Raw genomic sequence first — 24842 nt, forward strand, 5'->3', positions numbered from 1 at the left:
GGCACAGCGGATTTGGTTTTCCTTAGGTGTACATGGTACTGTAAACCTGATGGAAAACTGCTTCGAATTCGCAGCGGCCAATCCGCTGCGGATCCGCGGCCAATCCGCTGCCAATCCGCTGCGGATCCGCGGCCAATCCGCTGCGGATCCGCTGCCAATCCGCTGCGGATCCGCTGCCAATCCGCTGCGGATCCGCGGCCAATCCGCTGCGGATCCGCTGCCAATCCGCTGCGCATCCGCTGCCAATCCGCTGCGGATCCGCGGCCGATCCGCTGCGGATCCGCTGCCGATCCGCTGCGGATCCGCTGCGGATCCGCTGCCGATCCGTTGCAGATCCGCTGCGGATCCGCTGCCGATCCGCTGCGGATCCGCTGCGGATCCGCGGCCAATCCGCTGCGGGTCCGCTGCCAATCCGCTGCGGATCCGCGGCCAATCCGCTGCCGATCCGCTGCGGATCCGCGGCCAATCCGCTGCCGATCCGCTGCGGATCCGCGGCCGATCCGCTGCGGATCCGCGGCCGATCCGCTCTGTGTGCACATGCCATAACCCTACCCCTAACCCTACCCGTAACCCTAACCCTACCCCTAACCCTACCCCTAGTTCTAACCCTAGTTCTAACCCTAACCCTAGTGGGAAAAAAAAAAAAAAATTCTTTATTTTATTATTGTCCCTATGGGGGTGATAAAGGGGGGGGGGTTTATTTATTATTTTTTTCATTTTGATCGCTGTGATAGAACCTACCACAGCGATCAAAATGTACCTGTAAGGAATCTGCCGACTGGCAGATTCGGCGGGCGCACTGAGCATGCGCCCGCCATTTTCCAAGATGGCGGCGCCCAGGGAGGAGACGGCCGGACACCGGGAGGATCGGTAAGTATGAAGGGGTGGTGGGGGGGTGGATCGGAGCACAGGGGGGGTGATCGGAGCACAGGGGGGGGGGGATCTGAGCAAGGAGGGAGCGGACAGCAGGACGGGGGAGCCGGCAGGCGGACAGAGGGGACCGGAGGACTAACGGAGCACTGGGGGGGCGATCGGTGGGTGTGGGGGGGGGGCACTTTAGTATTTCCAGCCATGGCCGATGTTATTGCAGCATCGGCCATGGCTGGATTGTAATATTTCACCAGTTTTTTAGGTGAAATATTACAAATCGCTCTGATTGGCAGTTTCACTTTCAACAGCCAATCAGAGCGATCGTAGCCACGGGGGGGGTGAAGCCACCCCCCCTGGGCTGAAGCACCACTCCCCCTCTCCCTGCAGATCGGGTAAAATAGGAGTTAACCCCTTCACCCGATCTGCAGGGACGCGATCATTCCATGACGCATACGCTGCGTCATAGGTCGTTTTGGCACCGACTTTCATGACGCAGCGTATGCGTCAAAGGTCGTTAAGGGGTTAATTTGTTTATACAGATTTCCACAGGCAGGTGTCTGAACAATCTGGAGCCAGGTCCTACCTGCTCTTATCTAATTTTTAAGTCTGCTGACACAGTGAGGTGAATTACAATAGCCAGGTACCACCCCGATTGGGTACACCTTGTCGTGGTGGGATGGCTTTTATGTTTTTTAATCAAATCAATGTTAATTACGGTAAGTCCCCTATGTTATTTACATGTACTAATACTACTTATATGCTTATTACTACAGGGTATTTGCTCATTTTGTTTTTATCTTCAGTTTTGATTGTTAAAATTTGACAGATTGACCAAATAGGATGCAATAAACGGGCATATTCTAATATTGTCTTGTCTAAAGATGCAATTATACTGCACAAATGTAGTAGTCAACAAGTGTACGTAGAATTCATGATGTTTGAAGGCAAAACGGCGGTCACCCCAAATATTGATTTGATTTAGATTTTTTTGTCCATTCACTTTTGCCAATAGTTTATTTTTAACACTTATTCTTGAAAGCTTCTTTCTTTGCAGCATTTTTTCCACACCTACCTGAAACGTAATATACATGTGTAGAGACAGTTTCCTAGAGTCACACAAATATTCATAGCGTTAATTTGCTTTATGATGGTCTTAGATTGTCCATTACCAGTCAACCTGTGGAACACTAACACTTCAAGGAATGGACTCCTATTTCTAGCAAAGTCTTCTTAATGGAAATGTAACTTCGGAAAATACCATTAAAATCACATTTATATTCCAAATCTTAACGTTCCTATGTGATTATCCTCGGAATTCAGCCTTTTCACACTTGAGCTGACAATGAGCAGAGACAGTTTCAGAAAACAATCTATCAGCTTTGCTATACAGATTGGGCAACAAGCAGCAGAGTCATCTCATTATTAGAAGGTGAGTACGGTCATTTAAAACACTGTTTTATCAGTCTCAGGGATGGTTTAAAAAAAACAAAACTTTAAAGAACAAACACATTAGCTGTATCTGTACATGGGTGGTCACAAAAATAAGCAAGAATTCATAGGATTCCCACTGAAATAAAGAAAACTGGGCCAACAAACCAGATGACAACGCGTTACAATGAAGTGACGATCTCGGTGCAGAGTAGTCCAATCAGTAAAGTGACTGTGGGGGTTTTAAACAACTTGCCACCAATAACATTTTTGGTCTGGTCACAAAACCAGTAACAGATCTGTAGACTTATGGCTGCTATGCCTCTGATGAGGATCACACAGAGTTCCAACCATCTAGGATCACATCGGTGTTGGATCTCGTTCACACACCTACTATTACATAGTCCCCACATGGATAAAGCACATTATCTGTATACGTCAAACCACCAATTGGAATCTCATGTAGGTAAATAGTCCAGAAAAAGGTTTTTAATCATTTTATTTGTCTTAAAATATTTTTTTATTCAAGTAAATACACAAGTCAACAATCTATATATACATATAAAAAAAGATCAAATCTCGCTCTTGAGCTACAGAACACTAAGATTACAATGAAGATTACACATTCATGTATGTTATATATATTTCCTTAGTAACCAGCGCTCCGCAAAACAAGGGGAGCAGTTACAATCAGTGCGTACTTAGTAAATACCGCCACATATCCGTCATCTAATGCCAACTCACGGGAAATGTTATTAATGATTTTGATCTATGTGGTTCTGTCTGCAAGCAGCAATTGTCCTGGATGAGCACCGCTGTGTATGCGGCAAGGAGGCGATGGAGGCAGCACGCTCTTGTGCTATGTGATTACACAGTCCACTTTATTCTCCATCTAATACCTAGTATTTGTTATCAAGTTGTATTCATAGAGGACACACAGCCCCTTCTAGGTTTGATCTACTTCGTAGCTGGTCGCTACAATTCACTCCATCAACCCTATTAAGATAAATATTTTTATATCCACCTTTTAATATCATGATTTTAAATAAAAAAAGGTTATGTTAATGCCACAAAATTGGAGGTCAGAACTCCAATTCACTGACACAAGGTCCCAAATCCCCTGCTAAGACAAGAGGTCCTTTGCTATTTATAATGGTGCACGTCCTCATTGTTTTGAGTTATAAGCTAAAACTGTCTGCCTATTGCCACCACTAGAGGGAGCTACAGAGAAGGCTATATCTAATATATAAAGCTGAATGTGTGTGTGTGTGTATGTATGTATGTATGTATGTATGTCCGGGATTGGCATCTGAACCGTAGCAGCTACAGCCACAAAATTTTGCACAGTCACACGTCTGGACCCCGAGAGCGTCATAGGCTATGTTGTGAGGTGAAATTTTAACCCCGCGCTTTCCAATTCACCAAACAATTTTGCCCCTATCTACATAATGGGGAAAAAGTGAAAGGAAAAGTGTTGGAGGCGTCGCAGCTACAGGCACAAAATTTTGCACAGTCACACGTCTGGACCCTGAGAGCGTCAAAGCTATATTGTGAGGTGAAATTTTAACCCCGCGCTTTCCAATTCACCAAACAATTTTGCCCCTATCTACATAATGGGGAAAAAATGAAAGGAAAAGTGTTGGAGGCAAATTAACAGCTGCCAGATGTGAACAAGGGGGACTTAAAGAATGACAGCGATGGCACCAAAGAGTATATACTGTACAGTTGCTAAGGTGGGGCCCCAACATGGGATAATCACACCACCACGGGGATATGAACACACACACAAAATGCGCCACACACTACCACGTGCTCGAACACATATACCACCCTCAGTGCACATTTCACCACACATACACCAACCTCGCCACATAAAAGTAGAAACACAAAAGTCGCCGCTCAAAACTCGCCACGCGCAAAACTCTCCACATGCAAAACTCGCCACACGTGCAAAACTCGCCACACGCAAAACTTGCACACGCAGAAAAATTGCCACACGCAGAAAAATTGCCACATGCACAAAAGTTGCAACACATGCAAAAGTTGCCTCACACAAAACTTGCACATACTCAAAAGGCACCACACATAAAACTCGCCACGCGCAAAACTCGCCATGCGCAAAACTTGCTGCACACAACTTGCTACACTAACCTGTCACATGCAACTCGACACACAAAAAGTTGCTACACGCATGTCGCCACACAAAACTCATCTCACAAAAGTCCCTACATGCATGTCGCCACACGCAACTCAACACACACAACTTGACACACGAAACTCGCCCTAAAACACACACAAGTCTGGTATCCTTCAAAAATAAAAATCTGATTAATAAGCAGACAAACTACAAGAGCAACAAATGTACCATATAGGAATCCGGCAGCTGTCAGTCACATGACCAGTCTATTATGTGTATGTGTGAGCTAATATATACTGCCAGGGGGTGGGCTTACTGTTGGCTGGGGATTTATCAGGCTGCCATTTTAGCTTACAAATACTGAGGTAAAAATACTGACCAAATAACGTGTGAACGAGGGCTAATACAGGAGGAGATGACATACAGCTATATACTATATACAGGAGATGACACACAGGTATATACTATTTACAGGGGAGATGACACACAGGTATATACTATATACAGGAGGAGATGACACACAGATATATACTATATACAGGAGAGATGACACACAGGTATATACTATATAGAGGAGGAGATGACATACAGGTACATACTACATACAGGAGGAGATGACATACAGGTATATACTATATACAGGAGGAGATGACACACAGGTATATACTATATACAGGAGCAGATTACCTACAGGTATATAGTATATACAGGAGGAGATGACACAGGTATATGCTATGTATAGGAGGAGATGACATACAGGTATATACTATATACAGGAGATGACACACAGATATATACTATATATAGGTGAGATGACACACAGGTATATACTATATACAGGAGATTACATACAGGTATATCTAATATATAAAGCTGAATGTGTGTATGTATGTATGTGTGTATGTCCGGGATTGGCATCTGTACCGTCGCAGCTACAGCCACAAAATTTTGCACAGTCACACGTCTGGACCCCGAGAGCGTCATAGGCTATGTTGTGAGGTGAAATTTTAACCCCGCGCGTTCCAATTCACCAAACAATTTTGCTCCTATCTACATAATGGGGAAAAAGTGAAGGGAAAAGTGTTGGAGGAAAATTGACAGCTGCCAGATGTGAACAATGAGGACTTAAAGAATGAGAGCGATGGCGACAAAGAGTATATACCGTACAGTTGCTAAGGTGGGGCCCCGACATGGGATACTCACCACACACGGGGATATGAACACAAACACAAAATGCGCCACACACTACCACGTGCTTGAACACATATACCACCCTCAGCACACATTTCACCACACACACACACCAACCTCGCCACATAAAAGTCGAAACACAAAAGTCACCACTCAAAACTCGCTACATGCAAAACTCGCCATATGCAAAACTAGGCTCACGCAAAACTCGCCACACGTGCAAAACTCACCTCATGGAAAACTCACCTCATGCAAAACTTGCACACACAGAAAAATTGCCACATGTACAAAAGTTGCACCACATGCAAAAGTTGCCTCACACAAAACTTGCACATACTCAAAATGCACCACACATAAAACTCGCCACGCGCAAAACTCGCCATGCACAAATCTTGCTGCACACAACTTGCTACACTAACCTGTCACATGCAACTCAACACACAAAATGTTGCTACACGCATGTCGCCACACAAAACTCATCTCACAAAAGTCGCTACATGCATGTCGCCACACGCAACTCAACACACACAACTTGACACATAAAACTCGCCCTAAAACACACACAAGTCTGGTATTGTCCTTCAAAAATAAAAATCTGATTAATAAGCAAACTACAAGAGCAACAAATGTACCATATAGGAAATACGGCAGCTGTCAGTCACATGACCTGTCTATTATGTGTATGTGTGAGCTAATATATACTGCCAGGGGGGAGGGCTTCCTGTTGGCTGGGGATTTATCAGGCTGCCAATAGCAACCAATCACAGCTCAGCTTCTATTTTGCTACAGTTAATTAACCTGAGCTCTGATTGGTTAATATAGGCAACAAAGACATTCTCAGTATAACAAAGCTAATATATGTTGTGAAATGCTTCTATTTGCTTAGTTTTTGCCTTTTCATAATTACATTTCTATCTATTTGTTTTGTGGTTTTTGTGTGCAGAATAAATTTTTGTTAACACATTCTATTTTGCTAACAGCAGTCATTAACCCGGGCGAAGCCGGGTAGTACAGCTAGTATATTATACAAAGCCAATGAAGGCCTCCAGCTATTTGGATATCAAACTTCACCAATGTATTAGTACAGCCTAAAAGGTTCAAGGTACATTAAAAAAAATTGCATCCAAGCAAAAACAGACGATATTACCATGACTAAAAGTAACTATGTCCGAAATACATCAGTTTTTGCCATGATGCAATATTTTTAATCTACCTAGAACCTTTTAAGCCGACAACCACATCTCCTTCCTCATATCTGGCTTCTTTAAAATAAAAAAAACACCTATACTCACATCCTGAGCCGGCACAGTTCCAGTGATATCAGCACTTGCATTCCCGGGACTCACGTGTGGTTGTCATGACACGCGAGTCCTGCGCCCAACCAGCACTGGCGTCACTGTCCCTGCCTGCAGACATATTCAACATCAACAGGAAGCCAGGACTGCAACTGTTCTCTGACCTCAGCCAAAGGTGGAGACAGTGACGCCAGCGCTGATTGGGTACAGGGCTCACGTGTCATGGGAGGCAGGGCTGTGGAGTCAGGAGTCCATTTTGGTAGAGTCGTATCAACTCCGACTCCTAAAATATATAATACATTGGGTACAGTAGTACAACGTATGTGCTGTAAATATTTTCATAAGAATTTGGGAAAGTTATGAAATGTCCTATAAATGTCTGTTCTGTTCCTTATCTAAGGATCTTGGCTTTTAGTGGAGATGAATCTGTGCAGCACTTTATGTACAGGGGTAGGACAAAATACTGGAAACACCTAACGTTTTGGCATCATAATCTTCGAACATGTGATAAACATGCAAACCGTGACATATGGTAATGTTTTGTAGTTGATTATTTGTGTTATGTGATATGTGTATGTAAATTAACTGTTTGTTTTGCATAATTGTAAGAACATTGATGAGAACCTGATACCAATGGCAGACCTCCCGGATTTTCAAAGAGGCCAAATTGTTGGTGCTCGTATGGCAGGCACTAGTGTTATTATTATTAATTTATATAGCACCATTAATTCCATGGTGCTGTACATGAGAAAGGGGTTACATACAGGGTTATAGATATTGTTTACAGAAAACAGGTTCACAGTGATGGACTGGTACAGAGGGGAGAGGACCCTGTCCTTGCGGACTTACATTCTAGTGTAACAGAAAGTGCCCGAATGCTTGGCATGACAAGAGGTACTGTCTCCAAAGTAATGACTGCGTTTGAAAGAGAAGGAAAAACATCCACAGCAAAGCACAGGTCCGGCCGAAAGTCAAAGTTGACTGACAGAGACCATCGGACTCTAAAGCGAATTGTTAGAGAGAATCGCAAGACCACGGCTCCGAAAATCACTGCTGAGCTCAATGAACACCTACAGAACCCAGTTTCCACGAAAACTGTTCCTCAGGAGCTGCACAAATCTGGATTCCACGGAAGAGCTGCAATTAGAAAACCGCTGCTCTCAATGACAAATGTTTCCAAGCGTTTAGAGTGGTGTAGTAACCTCCAGAATTGGTCCCTCGAGCAGTGGAAACATGTGATATTCTCAGACGAATCATCGTTTACCCCATTTCCGACCTCCGGCTGCGTGTACATTTGGAGACAGCCGAAAGAAGCATTCCATCCAGACTGCCTTCTCCCAACCATAAAACATGGCGGAGGTTCTGTGATGATCTGGGGTGCTATTTCGTGGAGATCCGCTGGGGCCAATGATATCCCTTCATGGAAGAATTAACAGCCGAGATTATTTAGGCACTTTGGGCAACCAAGTGCATCCAATGGTTCAAGCACTGTTCCCGGAGGGGAACACCATCTTTCAGGATGATAATGCACCAATTCATACAGCTAGAATCATTAAAGCATGGCACGAGGAACATTCTAATGAAGTTGAGCATCTCATCTGGCCCCCACAATCCCCAGACCTCAACATTATTGAGCATTTATGGTCGATTTTAGAGATTCAAGTTAGACGTCGATTTCCGCCGCCACCGTCGCTCAAAGAACTGTAGGGTGTTTTAACTGCAGAATGGGCTAAAATTCCTTTGGAAACAATTCACACCTTGTATGAATCCATACCACGGAGAATTGAGGCTGTAATTGCCGTAAAAGGTGGACCTACACCATATTAAACTAACTTTTGTTGATGTTTCCAGGTGTTTCCATTATTTAATCCAACCCCTGTACATGCTCAGTAGTGACCAGTGCTGTTGGGTCGGAGTCGGGGAAATTGAGGAGTCTGTGGCCTGACTTACCAACTTCACAGCCCTGATGGAAGGAGAGTATAGGTGTTTTATTTTAACAGAGCCAAACATGAGGAATCAGAAGTGGTTTTCCAAGAAGTGGACAACCACTTTAAATGGCATTTACCCGCAGATTAACCCTATATTTTCAAGTAAAATTGCTTCAAGACATGACGGGTTCCCTTTTAGGCAAAAGTCTAACATGACAATATACAGTGAAGGAAATAAGTATTTAATCCCTTGCAGATTTTGTAAGTTTGCCCACTGACAAAGACATGAACAGTCTATAATTTTAATGGTAGGTTAATTTTAACATTGAGGGATAGAATATCAAAAATAAAAGCCAGAAAATCACAGTGAATAAATTATATAAAATTGTATTTGATCCGTCTGGCAAACAAGACATGGTGGCAAAACCTTTGTTGGCAAGCACAGTAGTCAGACTGTTTTTGCAGTTGATTATGAGGTTTGCGCACATGTCAGGAGGAATTTTGGTCCACTCCTCTTTGCAGATCATCTCTAAGTCATTAAGAATTTTAGTCTGTTGCTTGGCAATTCAGAGCTTCAACTCCCTCCATAAGTTTTCTATGTCATTAAGGTCTGGAGACTGGCTAGGCCACTCCATGACCTTAATGTGCATTCTTTTAATGTGCTTCTTTTTAACCAACTCCTTTTTTTGCCTTGGCTGTATGTTTTGGGTTATTGTCTTGCTGAAAGACCCAGCCATGACCCATTTTTAATGTTCTGGTGGAGGGAAGGAGGTTGTCACTCAGGATTTTACGGTACATGGCTCCATCCATTCTACCACTGATGCGGTGAAGTAGTCCTGTGCCATTATCAGAGAAACACCCTCTAAAACAATGTTTCCACCTCCATGCTTGACAGTGGGGATGGTGTTCTTTGGGTCATAGGCAGCATTTCTCTTTCTCCAAACACGGTGAGTTGAGTTAATGCCAAAGAGCTCAATTTTTGTCTCATCTGACCACAGCACCTTCTCCCAATCACTCACAGAATCATCCAGGTGTTCATTGGCAAATTTTAGATGGGCCTGAACATGTGCCTTCTTGAGCAGGGGGACCTTGTGGGGACTGCAGGATTTTAAACTTTTACAGTGTAGTGTCACGAGGTGAGATTTTACATGGTGCTCCAGATCGATGTCGACCGACAGTCATTTTGCATTTCTTCCATTTTCTTACAAATGCACCAACAGTTGTCTCCTTCCCACCCAGCGTCTTACTTTTGGTTTTGTAGCCCATTCCAGCTTTGTGCAGAGGATAGAGTCTGACTGATTGAGTCTGTGGACAGGAGTCTTTTATAAAGGTGACTATGTAAGACAGCTGTCTTAATGCAGGTAACAAGTTGATTAGGAGCATCTAACTAGTCTATAGGAGCCAGAACTCTTAAAGGTTAGTAGGGGATCAAATACTTATTTCTCACTGCAAAATGCTAATAAATGTATATAATTTATACAATGTGATTTTCTGGATTTTATTTTTGATATTCTCTCTCTCAATGTTAAAATTAACCTACATTAAAATTATAGATTGTTCATGTCTTTGTCAGTGGGCAAACTTACAAAATCAGCAAGGGATCAAATAATTATTTCCTTCACTGTACCTAATCTAGTACCTGAAAAACATCAGTGCAATCTCTGATTTGTTTGCCAATCTAAACCGGGATAAGACAAATGGGAAATCTCTCAGCGATTCCACAGTTTGTTATGTATAATCACTCACTACTAATCTTAGTGTTGCAAACATAAGACATTTGCAGAGAACAGAACTTCTGCATCTGATAATATATTGGGGAATGGTTATTTATGCAATTGCCTAATATATTAATGTAGGAGCAGCCTAACTTTACATTCCACTCCATCACTACCTCCTTGGATTTCCTTTCTTCCACTTTTTGGGTTTACACACCGGATTATCTACAGATCGAATAACAAATAACGCTTTCACTTGAAGGAATAGGCTTCTATGACAAGGAGCAATATTTCACAAACTGAATTCAGACGGCCAAGGAATGAATGCCCATTCTTTATTAATAAATATTTCTAGATGTAAAATTATGAAGAGAATTTTAACATCCCTTTCAAAAAATACAGGAAAAAATAGAGAATAGAGAACAAAAGCAAATATTAATGATGTAGTATCTGTGGTGAAACAGCACGGATCTCTGTGTGTTGATCAAGAAACTTTCTGCCCCGATTCCTCCAGATCATGGCACCGTATGCACAAGGCAGTAGTGGTGTATCCACTGGTAAATATACAACACACTAAAGTGCACAGCCAGAAAGTGAGGCCGGTGATTTCCTTCTGGGGATCCAAGAAGAATATCCAGGCGCTCCTTAATGGCACTGCTGGCCATCTATAGAGCCATGAGTAGAGATCATGGAGAAGGTAAGGGCCAGGAACAGTAGTGGTATTACCAGTACCAGGTGATGGACCCACTGGCAGCACCATTATCGTCTATACAGTTTCATGTTACACGATTGCATATTTCTTCATAAAGATAGGTGCCCAGAGTGCTACGATTTAGTGGAGGCAGGTAGGACGAAACCATAGGATGTCCACGTGACACATGGTCACTAGTGAAGTTTAAAAGGGTATTCCCAAGTTTGGAAGTTATCTCCGATCCTTGGTACAGGGGCTCATTTCTTGATCGCTGGGGTCCGAACGTTGGGACCCCCACCAATCCAAAGAAGCATGTGTATGGAGAGGTGGTCAATCATGTGCACTTCAGCTCCATTCATTCTTATGGGAGTGCCGAAGATCAGCTGAACGCAGCAGCGCTTGGCCATCTCCGGAGGTCCATTGCACGAGCTCTTCAGATAACTTTCAAACTTGGGACATCACCCACAAGGGATGCTGATAAACTACTTTTTCGACTTTAGTCTGGACATTCACTTCAAGTACAGAAATAACGTCCTAATTGTATAAGTAACATAATGGTTAACAGTCCAAGGCTAGCCTCAGTGTACGATATTCCCCAGGGGCAAGGTACAACGTTGTGTTACTCTGACATCATCTATCATGGAGTGTTAGGCATTTTTGTAGCTTTTTTTCTGAGGTCAAAACCTTCAATCTTGGCATTAAAAACGCTGCATATAAACGGCTACATTTTTCAGAAGGATTACATGTGTGATTTGTCCAAAGTACATGTCAATAAAGTTTCTTTTCATCAAAAACGCTGCAAAAGTGAAGCACAAGCATTATGCTCCTTTTTTTGCACTTTCACTCCTATGGGTTAAAAAAAACGCTAAAAGAATTGACATATTGAAGACCTTCAAAAACGAAGCAGTGCTTAAATTAAGTCAGGAAAAGATTTAAAAAAAAAAAAAAATCTGAGTTCACGAGAATTCCAAAATCTCAGCTTTTGCTGGATTGTAAAATGCAAATTGTCAGCAGAAAAAAAAAAAGCAGCAAAAACGCCTTTTGTGAATAATAATAATTGCCACTCTTTGTATAACAAGGCTGTGTTCACACGTCAGCGTCATTTTTTATTTCCTTTCTTTTGATCCTTATTTGTGAGCATAAAAGTAAAAATGTTTAGTTACGGATCCCATGCAAATGGGTTTTTATTTTTCCTAAAATGTTTTAGTTTGTATATGTTTCGATCACTGTCCATTTTTTCAACGGATAAGACAAAAGAACCTGGCATGTACAACATTTTACATCCATTCGGAAAAAAAAATAAATAGAAAAATAAATGGATAAAAGAGGGAACGGAGAAGGGATCATAATGAATGGTCTGAATGGTCATCCCTTATGTCATCTGCACAGTGGATCTGTTTTTTTTTCAGCACTGAGCATATGCCCAGGACAATAGACGGATCTGTTCAAAACTAACAAGAACAGATACAAAACAGAAACCAAAAGTTTAGTCTCTTGAACTTTGGTTTCCACTTGCATCCATTTTTTTTAATCAAATGGATTCATTATAAAACCGATCCCAACTGAACATGTGAGCAAAGCACAAGTTTAACAATTTTTCTATATGCCTTCTGGATCAATTCAGCTGGCAGGAATTGAATAGGATAATGTTTTACTTCCAATGCTGATGTGATGGTCACGGTCATCAGAACAGTGTCTTATAATGGAGCTCCGCAACCTTCGGATGATGAGGACAGATTCTTTTCCTGTCTATTAGGAGTAAACACTGAATGACAGCAAGCAGAGATCTTGAAAAGAAAGGGGCCACAACTACCAAGTCCCACTTAAATTTCTCATTTCTGACAATGTAATGAGCATTAAAGTATTATTCAAAAAGGCAAGTAAAAAAATGAAAATGTTGACAACTAGTGAGCGAGCGTGCTCAGGTAAGGTGTTATCTGAGCATGTTCGAGTGCTAACTGAGTGTCTTCAGCGGGCTACAAAAATATGTTCGAGTCCCTGCGTCTGCAAGTTTCGTGGCTGTACGACAGCTGCAACACTTGCAGGGATTGCCAGTTTATTAATCAATCCCTGCCTGTGTTGCGGCTGTCGAACAGCCGAGAGATAAGCAGCCGCAGGTACTCAAACACACTTTTCGAGCACGCCGAAGACTCGGTTCGCACCGGAGCATGGTCGCTCATCACTATTAGCATCTATAAAGCAAAAACTTGTATGATCCCTGGCTATGACTGAGCAACCTACCCCAGGCCTGTCGTCATGTAGTGTGGAGCTCATGGCTCTATTTTATATAGCAGCTTTTTAAATAAAAACCTAAGAAACCTCCTCTCCCCCCCCCCCCCCTCCAAAAAAAAAAATCTTAACCACTTTCAGTAAACTATCATTTTAAAAGGAGACAATTTATCTGATGCGCATAAAAATATGATGATGGAATGGCCTCAACGATTACAGGAGTGTAAAAGGGTTTCATTTACTTTTAACATTTGCAAAGAAAAAAAAACTGAAAGGGAAATCTGTTTTTTCCTGATGAAAAAGGAACAAAATAAAATAAGAATAAAGCAAAAAAAAACCCCAAAAAACTAAAAGCGATTTTTCATGCCAATGGAATGGAATAAAACAATGTGGTTTACTGAAGTGCGGCAGATGTACAAATAAATAAGGTGAGCTTTCCTCTGTCTGCACGCCGAGTGCGATAATGTTAGAGCCGCGGAGATGCTCTTGTAAACATGACTTATTATGGGAGGCATTTGCATTGCGGTGCGATCAGCACTCATTTACAATTTAGTCATGGAGCATGCACCCTGGAAAATGAAATGAAGCTTCTCGCACGGCCTTCTCCTCTCCTCTTCCTCCATGAATTGCATGAATAGGAAATTCGTCGTCTCCTATAAGATTTCCAAGTCGACGTGTCGAACATCAGGATTGCGTTGCTGTAACAAAGCAGAGACATAATTAATGACACAAGGAAACATTTGCATCCTGCCCGCATTACTCTGTCTTCTGCAATAGAAAAATGGGATCTGTTCTAGATATCTCCGATGAGAGATAACGGGGGGAGAAATGCCCCCTGCCTGCAGAAGAGCAGACGTGCTCCGCAACCTCAATCTGCTCGCATCATAAGTGAGGCTTAATGGCCACAATTAACACTGGAGAGTCCTCTTCCCCTGCTCCCGGTTATGTGTACGAACGACTGAGCAGGTGCAGACAGCAGGCCTTACTCCAGAGCTGCGCTCTCAGGTTGTCCTCTCAGGTTGTCGCTATTGAGAAGCTCTGCTAGTGGGGGCCACATTTTCCTTAACCCCTTCACCCCTGGAGCTTTTTTCGGTTTTTCGCTCCCCTTATTTCCAGAGCCATAACTTTTTTATTTTTCCGTCAATATGGCCATGTGAGGGCTTATCTTTTGCGGGACAAGTTCTACTTTTGAACGATACTATTGGTTTTACCATGTCGTGTAACAGAAAACGGGAAAAAATTTCCAAGTGCCATGAAATTGCAAAAAAAATTGCAATCTCACACTTGTTTTTTGTTTGGCTTTTTTGCTAGGTTCACTAAATGCTAAAACTGACCTGATATTATGATTCTCCAGGTCATTATGAGTTCATAGACACCAAACATGTCTAGGTTCTCTTTTATGTAAGTGGTAAAAAAATTTCAAACGTTTGCTAGAAAAAAATCTGATCTGAGGTCGGGTGAGGGCTTATTTTTTTGCGTGCCGAGCTGACATTTTTAATGATTCTATTTTGATGCAGATACGTTCTTTTGATCGCCCGTTATTGCATTCTAATGCAATGTTGCGGCGACCAAAAAATGTAATTTTGGTGTTTTGATTTTTTTTCTCACTACGCCATTTAGCGATCTGGTTAATCCTTTGTTTTCCCTGTTAGATCGGGCGATTCTGAACGCGGCGATACCAAATATGTGTAGGTTTTATTTATTTTTTTTTGTTTTATTTTGATTGGGGCGAAAGGGGGGCGATTTGAACTTTTATATATTTTTTATTTTATTTTTAAACACTTTTTTTTTTTTAAATTTTGGCATGCTTCAATAGCCTCTATAGGAGGCTAGAAGCATGCACAACTCGATCGCCTCTGGTACATAGAGGTGAAGCACAGATCACCTCTATGTAGCAAAAATGCAGGGTTGCTTTGAACGCCGACCACAGGGTGGCGCTCAAAGCAACCGGCCATCAACAACCATAGAGGTCTCCAGGAGACCTCTGGTTGTTATGGCAATGCACCGATGACCCCCGATCATGTGACGAGGGTCAGCGGTGCGAGCACTTCAGGCCGCGCGGCCGGGAGCGCTAAATACCAGCATTGAACTAGTTAATGGGCGCGGGCGGATCGCGATTCCGCTCGCGCTCATTGTGCGCATGTCAGCTGTACAAAACAGCTGACATGTCGCGGCTTTGAGGTGGGCTCACCGCCGGAGGCCACCTCAAAGCGGGGGTTCTGCCAGCTGACGTACTATTCCGTCAGCTGGCAGAAAGGGGTTAAACACCTACAGTCATAGCCAAAAGTCTTGGCGTAATTGCTCCAGAAAATCAGGTATTGTAATTACATCTTTTGTTAGACACAGGTTTATTTCCTTTCTGTGCATTGGAACGACACAAAGGAAACCGAGACAAAAAGGCAAATTGGACAATTTCACACAAAACACCAAAAATGTTCAGGAAAAAATTGTTGACACACTCAGCTTAATATTTGGTTGCACACCCTTTGGAATAAATAACTGGAATCAATCGCTTCCTATCACCATCAACAAGCTTTTTACACCTCTAAGCTGGAGTTTTGGACCATTCTTCTTTTGCAAACTTCTCCAAGTCTCTCATATTTGAAGGGCGCCTTCTCCCAATTTTAACAATTTCAAGATCTCTCCACAGGTGTTCAATGGGATTTAGATCGGGACTCATTGCTGCCACTTCAGAACTCTCTAGTGCTTTGTTTTCATCCATTTCTGGGTGGTTCTTGAAGTATGTTTGGGGTCATTGTCCTGCTGGAAGACCCATGTCCTAGGACGCAAATCCAGCTTCCTAACACTGGGCACTACATTGCAACCCAAAATCCTATAATAATCTTCAGGTTTCATGAGGCCTTTCACACAGTCAAGTCACCCAGTGCCAGAGGCAGCAAAACATTTTTGAACCTCCACCTTATTTAACTATTGGCACGGTGTTCTTTTCCTTGTAGGCCTCCCATTTTCTATAAACAGTAGGAGCTCTTTACCAAAAAGCTCTATCTTGGTCTCATCTGTTTACAAGATGCTTTCCCAGAAAGAATGTGGCTTACCCAAGTACATTTTGCCACACTGCAGTCTAGCTTTCTAATGTTTCTGTGACAGCAGTGGGGTCCTCCTGGGTCTGCTGCCATAGCATTTGATTCCATTCAAATGTCAATGGATAGTCAACGCTGACACTGATGCACCCTCACCTTGCAGAACAGTTGGAATTACTTTGGAACTTGATTGTGGCTGCTTATCCACCATCCAGACTATCCGGCCTTGCAACCTTTCATCAATTTTTCTCCACGTCCAGGGAAATCAGCTACAGTGCCATGGGTTGTAAAATTCTTTATTATGTTGCACACTGTGGACAGAGGAACAATAAAATCTCTGGAGATGGATTTGTATCCTTGAGATTGTTGATATTTTTCAACAATTTAGGTTCTCGAGTCCTCAGATAGTTCTCTTTTGCTCTTTCTGTTCTTCATGCTTAGTGTTGCACACACAATGCAAAGATTGAGTCAACTTCTCTTTACCTGGTTCAGGTGTGATTTTCATATTGCCCACTCCTGTTACTTGCCACAGGTGAGTTTGAACAAGCATACATGCTTGAAGCCAAGTTGTTTACCCACAATTTTGGAAAGGTGTCAACAATTTTGCCCAGCCCATTTTGGGGGTTGTGTGTGAAACTCTGTCCAATTTGCCTTTTTTTTCTGTTTTCTTTGTGTTGTTTCAATACACACATATGAAATAAACATGTGTATAACAAAACATGTGTAATTGCAATAATTTTCCGGAAGAAATACTATTTCTGGAACAGTTTCAAAAGGTGCTAACTCTTTCGGCCATGACTGGACTGAGGTTTGCTTAAACTTGACCAGGAATCTATTTAATGTAAAACAAATAATCAAATGCACAGTATTATGCCCAAAAATCTCTCCAGACCCCAGAGCATAATAAACAATGAGTAAAAAAAATAAAATAAAATAATAATAATAATTATATATAAATTATCTGCTGCGGCTCCGCAATCTCACTCCTGTCTTAATTAGGCTATGTTCGTCGTCAGCTGTGCCGACTATGCGCTGACAACATCACGCTGCGGCCACGTCAGAGCAGAACACACCAAAGATAGCACTGGTTACAACAGGTGACGGTCGAGCAAGCATTAGTTTTTCTTTTGAATCCAGCAAAATTATGTCCTACTGTCAATTTGATTTGCATTGTAGCAATTCACTTATCTCTGACCCATATATACTCAATAAGGTTGTAATCTCCCCAAATTATACATCCTAGTAGCATTAATCTTCTTCGTCCATTTTTTATAAATAGTGAACACAAAAAAGATTTATGAGGATGGACGACACTCGATATAAACCAATAATAGTAATAACTAGCACAGCACGGTGGCTCAGTGGTTAGCACTGCAGCCTTACAGCATAGGGGTCCTGAGTTCAAATCCCATTTGCATGAATTTCCTCTGGGTTCTACAGTTCCTCTCACGCTCCAAAGACATATTGATGGGGAATTTAGATTGTGAGCCTCAATGGGGACAGTGATAATGTCTAAAGCGCTGCAGAATATGAAAGTGCTGTATAAGCAAAATAAATAAAAACTGATAACCTAATTGCATTGGAACATGATCAAGCACTATCCACTGCAGTTTTACAATTCCTGTGTAATTTGAGTGTAACCATGTATTTGTGACCCACATTTGGAAAGTTAGGAGAACTATTCTGATGCACAATAAATATTTATTTTCAGAGCCATAACTTTTTCATTTCAAGCCACTTACATGTATGAAGACTTGTCTTTTGCAGGCCGAGTTGTACTTTTGAATGATACCATTTGTTTCACCACAAAGTGTACAAGAAAACAGGGAAACAAAAAAATTCCACTTGATGTGAAATTGTATGAGATTCTGACCCTTAGTTACATGCAACCATCATATACTATCTTGCCTATCTATTCTAACCTCAAGCTGCATGATCTACAGAGGCTTGCGAAAATATTCACCCATCTTGGTGTTTTACCTATTTTATTGCATTACAACCTGTGTTTAAATATTTTTGTAACCCGATTTTTCTCTGATGCATCAGCACTAGATAGTCCAAGTTGGTGAAGTGAAAAAAAGGTATAAAGTAAATTTATGTGATCAAATATCTACAAATTGGCCACATTGGCTGCAACACTATTAAGCAAAAGACACCACTAACCAAACAACACCATGAAAACCAAGGAGATCTCCAAACAAGTCAGGGACAAAGTTGTTGAGAAGTACACGTCAGGGTTGCGTTAAAATAAAATACCCCAATCTCTGATGATCTCCAGAGCACCATCAAATCCATTTTCATCAAATGGAAAGAACATGGCACCACAACAAACCTGCCAAGAGACGACCGCCCACCAAAACGCTCAGCCCGGGTAAGGAGGGCATTAACCAGAGAGGCAGAACAAAGACCAAAGGTAACCCTGAAGAAGCTGCAGAGTTCCAAAGTAGACTGGATTATATGTCCATAAGAAAACAAAAAAGCTGTACACTCCATAGAGGTGACCTTTGAGGAAGAGTGGGCAATAATGTAATGCTGGTTTTGAGTTTGCCAAAAAACATGTGGGAGACTCCCCAAATGTATGGAGGAAGGTGCAGTGGTCAGATGAGATCAAAATTTTGTACACCAAGTTAAATTGCTATGTCTGGTGCCAAACCAACACCGTTCAACAGTCCAAGAACACCATTCCTACAAGAAATATGGTGGTGGTGGCAGCATCATGCTGTGCAGATGTTTTTCGGCAGCAGGGACAGGGGAAATGGTCTGTGTTGAGGGGAAGATGGATGGTGCAAAATACAGGGATATTCTTGAGCAAAAGCGGTTTCAATCGGTCAGTGATTTGAGACTGGGACGGAGGTTGACCTTCCAACAAGACAATGACCCAAAGCAAACTGCTAAAGCAACACTTGAGTGATTTAAGGGGAAACGTGAAAATGTTTTGGAGTGGCCTAGTAAAAGCCCAGATTTTAATCCAATTGAGAATCTGTGATCAGACTTGAAGATTGCTGTTCATCAGAGGAAACCATCTAACTTGAAGGAGCTGAGCAATTTTGCCTTCAGGACTGGATAAAAATCCCAGTGGCAAAATGTAGAAAGCCCAGAGACTTCTCCTAAGCAAATTGCAGCTGTAATTGTCGCAAAAGGAGGCTCTACAATGTACCGACTTTAGGGGTGTAAATAGTTTTGCACAGAAGTTTTCAGTTATTTTGTCTTATTTGTTGTTTGCTTCACACTAAAAAGAAAACCAAAAAGTTGTAAGCATGCCCTTTATCTGAACTGATGCAAACCCTCCAAAAACAAAAAAAAACTGTGAAATTCCAGGTTGTACGGTAGCAAAACACGAAAAATGCCAAAGGGGGTGAATACTTTCTCATGCCACTGTATCGGTATCAGGTAGGCAATTTATTTTGGGCTTATTGTCATTTACTTATACTTATCAATTTTTTAAAGCTTTATCTTTGCATATTCCTTATTCCACGGTGCTCACCATCTGTTTAGCGTGAAAGTATCTATCATTTAATTTCTATCTATTTATCTATTATTGGTTTTCAAACAAAACTGTCAGCGGCTTTCGGCACACCCGATCCCCTCCCCCTTTTTTTCTTTTAAAGGTGCTAGTGCTTTAATAGATTATACGTGCAATTCTGAAATTGCTTTTTTGGGGGGGGAATTGTTTTTATGGTGTACATTGTGTGGTAAAAAAGACCCGGCTTAACGAATCTCATCAGTACAATTACGGCAATCGTAAACTGGTCTAGTTTTTATAATAAGTTTAGTGGTGAAACAAAAATCTGAATTTTTTTTAAAAAAGATAAAATAAATTTTTTGATTATGTCACCATTTTCCGAGACCAGTAACTGGTGGGCTCTGATGTATTGACCAATTTATACGCCAACTACCTTCATTTTAGAATATATTCTATATAGCTGTAATGCCGTTCTTAATATCATATATTCAATGTTTGCAAACATCTTCGCGCTTACAGAGGCTGCTCTATTCTTTTAGCCAACAAAATACTGTTGAAAATTATGCCACAAAAGAGTTGTATAATCCAACAGTAAAAGTACATCAACATTTCTGGGGTGGCACATGCTTCGCAATGAATTTGAAGAATCTTACTCCAGCATTGCCTTTATTAAGACTAGAGTACAAAATGGCCGTCTTAGTGAATAGGGGTCAGATTATTGGTTACTGCAGAGAACGTTCTACAAAAATATGGCTAAAGTCAATACGGTCAATTTAAAACCTATGTGAAAAATAGAACAAAAAATTAAATTGGGTGAACATACTTTTATGATTCAGAATAATCACGTTGGAGAAAAATGGCCAAGTCGAAAGGTTAATGACTAGTGATGAGCGAGTGGTGTACTCGTTGCTTGGGTTTTCCCCAAGCACGCTCGGGTGACCTCCGAGTATTTGTTAGTGCTCGGAGATTTAGTTTTCATCACGGCAGCTGAATGATTTACAGCTACTAGCCAGGCTGAGTACATGTGGGGGTTGCCTGGTTGCTAGGGAATCCCCACATGTAATCAAGCTGGCTAGTAGCTGTAAATCATTCAGGTGCCCGATGAAAACTAAATCTCCGAGCAGTCATAAATACTTGGAGGGCACCCGAGAGTGCTTGGGAAAACCTGAGCAAGGATTACACTCGCTCATCACTATTAATGAGTAGCACAGATGCATAGTGGTTCGCAGAAGACACTGGTACACCTCAACACTTGTGCAATCAAGTTCAACCATGGCACACACTGCTTGGCCTCACAACAGATGCTATACTCTTCCTCAGTCAAAGTATACATGGACATTGCTTGTGTGTGAAAGTAGAACATTATGGCGATCTAAAAAAAATAACAGCAATAAAAAAGGCAATTACTGAGCTCCGGAGATTGTAAGTTTCTGCATTCTGTACACATCAAACTTTCAATATAAAATTCAGTGTTGCTCTTATGAAAGCCAAATTTAACATGGAAAATCATCGGTTTGCTCAGAAAGACTATTTCACCTTCATACAAGGAGCGCTTATTAGGGAAAGTGTAACAATGATGTATCTGCAATGAGTTCAGAAAAGGGAACCAGAGTCCAGCCAGGATGATTGCAGGGATGAGCGAACATGCTCGGTAATACTCAGATATCACTCGAATATCTGGGTGCTTGGATCTTGATGAGCATTGGATGGTGTGTAAGGGGGTCATAAAAACAGTCTTGTGCCCCAAACACGTCTCGGTTAACTGTATGTATATTGCTGCCTTGTAATGTTGTTAAGCCGTGTATTTATTGTTGTATTTAACATGCCGTATCTAGTGCTGATATTTGTACATTATTGATGGGGAAAGTACAGTACCTCAGTTATGATACTAGATGTGGGTACATTAGTGTATATAGTTATTTAGGAGGAGCCAACCATGGTTAAGATAGAGGGTTTTTCTTTTTTACAGACAGAAGGGCTATAGAGCCCGGACAGGTGACTGTAACGTTGGGAAGCCCAGCTGTCCACGGCCATTGGGGCCAGAAGTACAGCAGCATAGGAAGGCAGGTCGCTCTAAAATGTGGCAGCATACTACTTGGGCAGATGCCCTCATGTCTGGAGCGAAACAGACAAGGGAACCCCTGAACATAGTGAAGCTGAACAGGGAGGACGCTGGGGTACCAGTCAAGATGGAATGACCCGAGTACCAACGGAAGGACATAAGGAAGAGCACAGGGAAAGCGAAGCATGTGAACTGTGGAGAACGCTTTGTTGATGCTGTAACTGATGTGGACGTGCGGTGTTTGAAAACAAGTAAAGTTCTACGTTTAAAGATGGAATTGGACACTGTCTCTTTATATGAAGAAATGGCTCTGTGTCTAAGGGAGGCCTCTGAAAATCAGGCAAGTGAGACAGTGGAGCTGTGTGTATGTAGTGCAGGTGGCCAGGACACGCTAAAGCAGACATCTTCTGTGCGGGCCATGACTACGGCCTTGGCTGCCACTCACAGGTGCTTGGATTTGAAACTCAAATCCCAACTCCCTGCATGTTTGGAGCCTGTTATACAGCCAATAAGCATACAGGGACTGCATGCAAGCAACTGTAATGCCATAGCCATCTTGGTAATGGCATTATTGTGATTGGCTGGCCGCATTAAGTCGTCAGAGGTTATACCGTATTTTTCGCTTTGTAAGACGCTCCGGATTATAAGACGCACCCCAAATTTTGAGGAGAAAAATAGGAAAAAACTTTTTTTAATAAATTGGTGGGGCGTCTTATAATCCATGCGTCTTATTACTTACCAGGGGTTGTGGCTGCGGTGGATCAGGGTCCCAGAGTCGATGCTGGAGGCAGGAGTGGATCATTGCTGCAGGCTGGGATGAGGAGGTCTGCAGGGGGGCTCCTATGCAGCAGGCTGGGATGAGGGGGTCTGCAGGGGGGCTCCTGTGCAGCAGGCTGGGATGAGGGGGTCTGCAGGGGGGCTCCTGTGCTGCAGGGGGGCTCCTGTGCTGCAGGGGGGCTCCTGTGCTGCAGGCTGGGATGAGGGAGTCTGCAGGGGGGCTCCTGTGCTGCAGGCTGGGATGAGGGAGTCTGCAGGGGGGCTCCTGTGCTGCAGGCTGGGATGAGGCAGTCTGCAGGGGGGCTCCTGTGCTGCAGGCTGGGATGAGGGGGTCTGCAGGGGGGCTCCTGTGCTGCAGGCTGGGATGAGGCGGTCTGCGGGGGGGCTCCTGTGCTGCGGGGGGGCTCCTGTGCTGCAGGGGGGCTTGGGGGCTTCGGGGCTTCAGGGCCGTTTCCAGTGCTGCGGGGGCTCTGCCGACATATTGTGAAAGGCCAGAGCCCCCTGGCAGTTCGTCCATGTATTCCTGTATGACTGACTCCGGGAAAATGGCCGCCGGAATCTCGAGAGATGAGATCTCAGCCCTGAAATCTCATCTCCCGAGATTTCGGCGGCCATTTTCCCGGAGTCAGTCATACAGGAAGGAACGCATGGACGAACACAGGAAGGAACGCATGGACGAACTGCCGGGGGGCTCTGGTCTTTCACAAAATGTCGCCAGAGCCCCCGCAGCACCGGAGTAGCAGCGGACAACCGCGGTGGCGGGCGACAGCGGTGGCGGGCGGCAGCAGCAGCGGTGGCGGGCGGCAGCAGCAGCAGCGGTGGTGGGCGGCAGCAGCAGCAGCGGTGGTGGGCGGCAGCAGCAGCGGGCGGCAGCGGACGCCCCCTCATCCCAGCCTGTAACGGTAAGCGGTATATCTGCTTTGTAAGACGCACCCCCATTTCCCCCCCAAATTTGGGGGAAATAAAGTGCGTCTTACAAAGCGGAAAATACGGTAAATGGACAGGCACCGCCACGCTCGGCACACTAACGCCATTGCACAGCTCAGGGACAGTTCTGATTGGAGGGAGAGAGCAGTTATCCAGGACTGTGTGTGCACAGTTTAATTAGAGTCCTGTAGTGTTGATACTGGTGCTGATGCTGGACCATCAAACTAACAGTCCTTCCTTCCAGGATAATCCTGTGCTATGATGTTTGTATCAGACACATTCTACATTTAGCCTAGGGACAGTTGTAGGCACAGGGTGAGTGGCAGAATCCAGACTCTAGGCAGGGCTTTGCAGTCCATTACTAAATATATAGCTGCTGAACGTGACCACATTCTTAAAAAATGTACTACATTGTCATCCATACAGTTTAACGTGCATAGTGTTACATTGCAGTGGTACAGTGGGGAAAAAAAGTATTTAGTCAGCCACCAATTGTGCAAGTTCTCACACTTAAAAAGATGAGAGAGGCCTGTAATTGACATCATAGGTAGACCGCAACTATGGCAAAATGAGAAAACAAATCCAGAAAATCACCTTGTCTGATTTGGCAAGATTTATTTTGCAAAATATGGTGGAAAATAAGTATTCGGGTACCTAAAAACATGCAATATTTCTGGCTCTCACAGACCTGTAACTTCTTCTTTAAGAGGCTCCTCTGTCCTCTACTCATTACCTGTAGTAATGGCACCTGTTTGAACTTGTTATCAATATAAAAGACACCAGTCCACAACCTCAAACAGTCTGACTCCAAACTCCACTGTGGTGAAGACCAAAGAGCTGTCGACGGACACCAGAAACAAAATTGTAGCCCTGCACCAGGCTGGGAAGACTGAATCTGCAATAGGCAAGCAGCTTGGTGTGATGAAATTAACTGTGGGAGCAATAATAAGAAAATGGAAGACATACAAGACCACTGATAATCTCCCTCGGTCTGGGGCTAAATGCAATATCTCATCCCGTGGGGTCAAAATGATCCCAAGAACGGTGAGCAAAAATCCCAGAACCACACGGGAGGACCTAGTGACTGA

General features: G+C 43.0%; 1 protein-coding gene across 2 annotated transcripts in view; it reads right to left on the reverse strand.

The window, feature by feature from the left end:
* Positions 1-10885: 10885 nt before the first annotated feature.
* The window catches only part of SLC30A9 (solute carrier family 30 member 9), a 128474-nt gene continuing 114517 nt past the window's right edge, over positions 10886-24842 (reverse strand). The window contains exon 18 of one of the 2 annotated variants that reach the window (XM_077279840.1): positions 10886-14182. In XM_077279840.1, coding sequence (XP_077135955.1) covers positions 14138-14182 — 45 coding nt within the window. In that variant the 3' untranslated portion in view covers positions 10886-14137. The remainder of the gene's footprint in view (positions 14183-24842) is intronic. The other variant, XM_077279841.1, reaches the window with a different exon arrangement.

Source organism: Ranitomeya variabilis, chromosome 1 (genome assembly GCF_051348905.1).
Source record: "Ranitomeya variabilis isolate aRanVar5 chromosome 1, aRanVar5.hap1, whole genome shotgun sequence".
In the NCBI taxonomy this organism is placed as follows: domain Eukaryota; kingdom Metazoa; phylum Chordata; class Amphibia; order Anura; family Dendrobatidae; genus Ranitomeya; species Ranitomeya variabilis.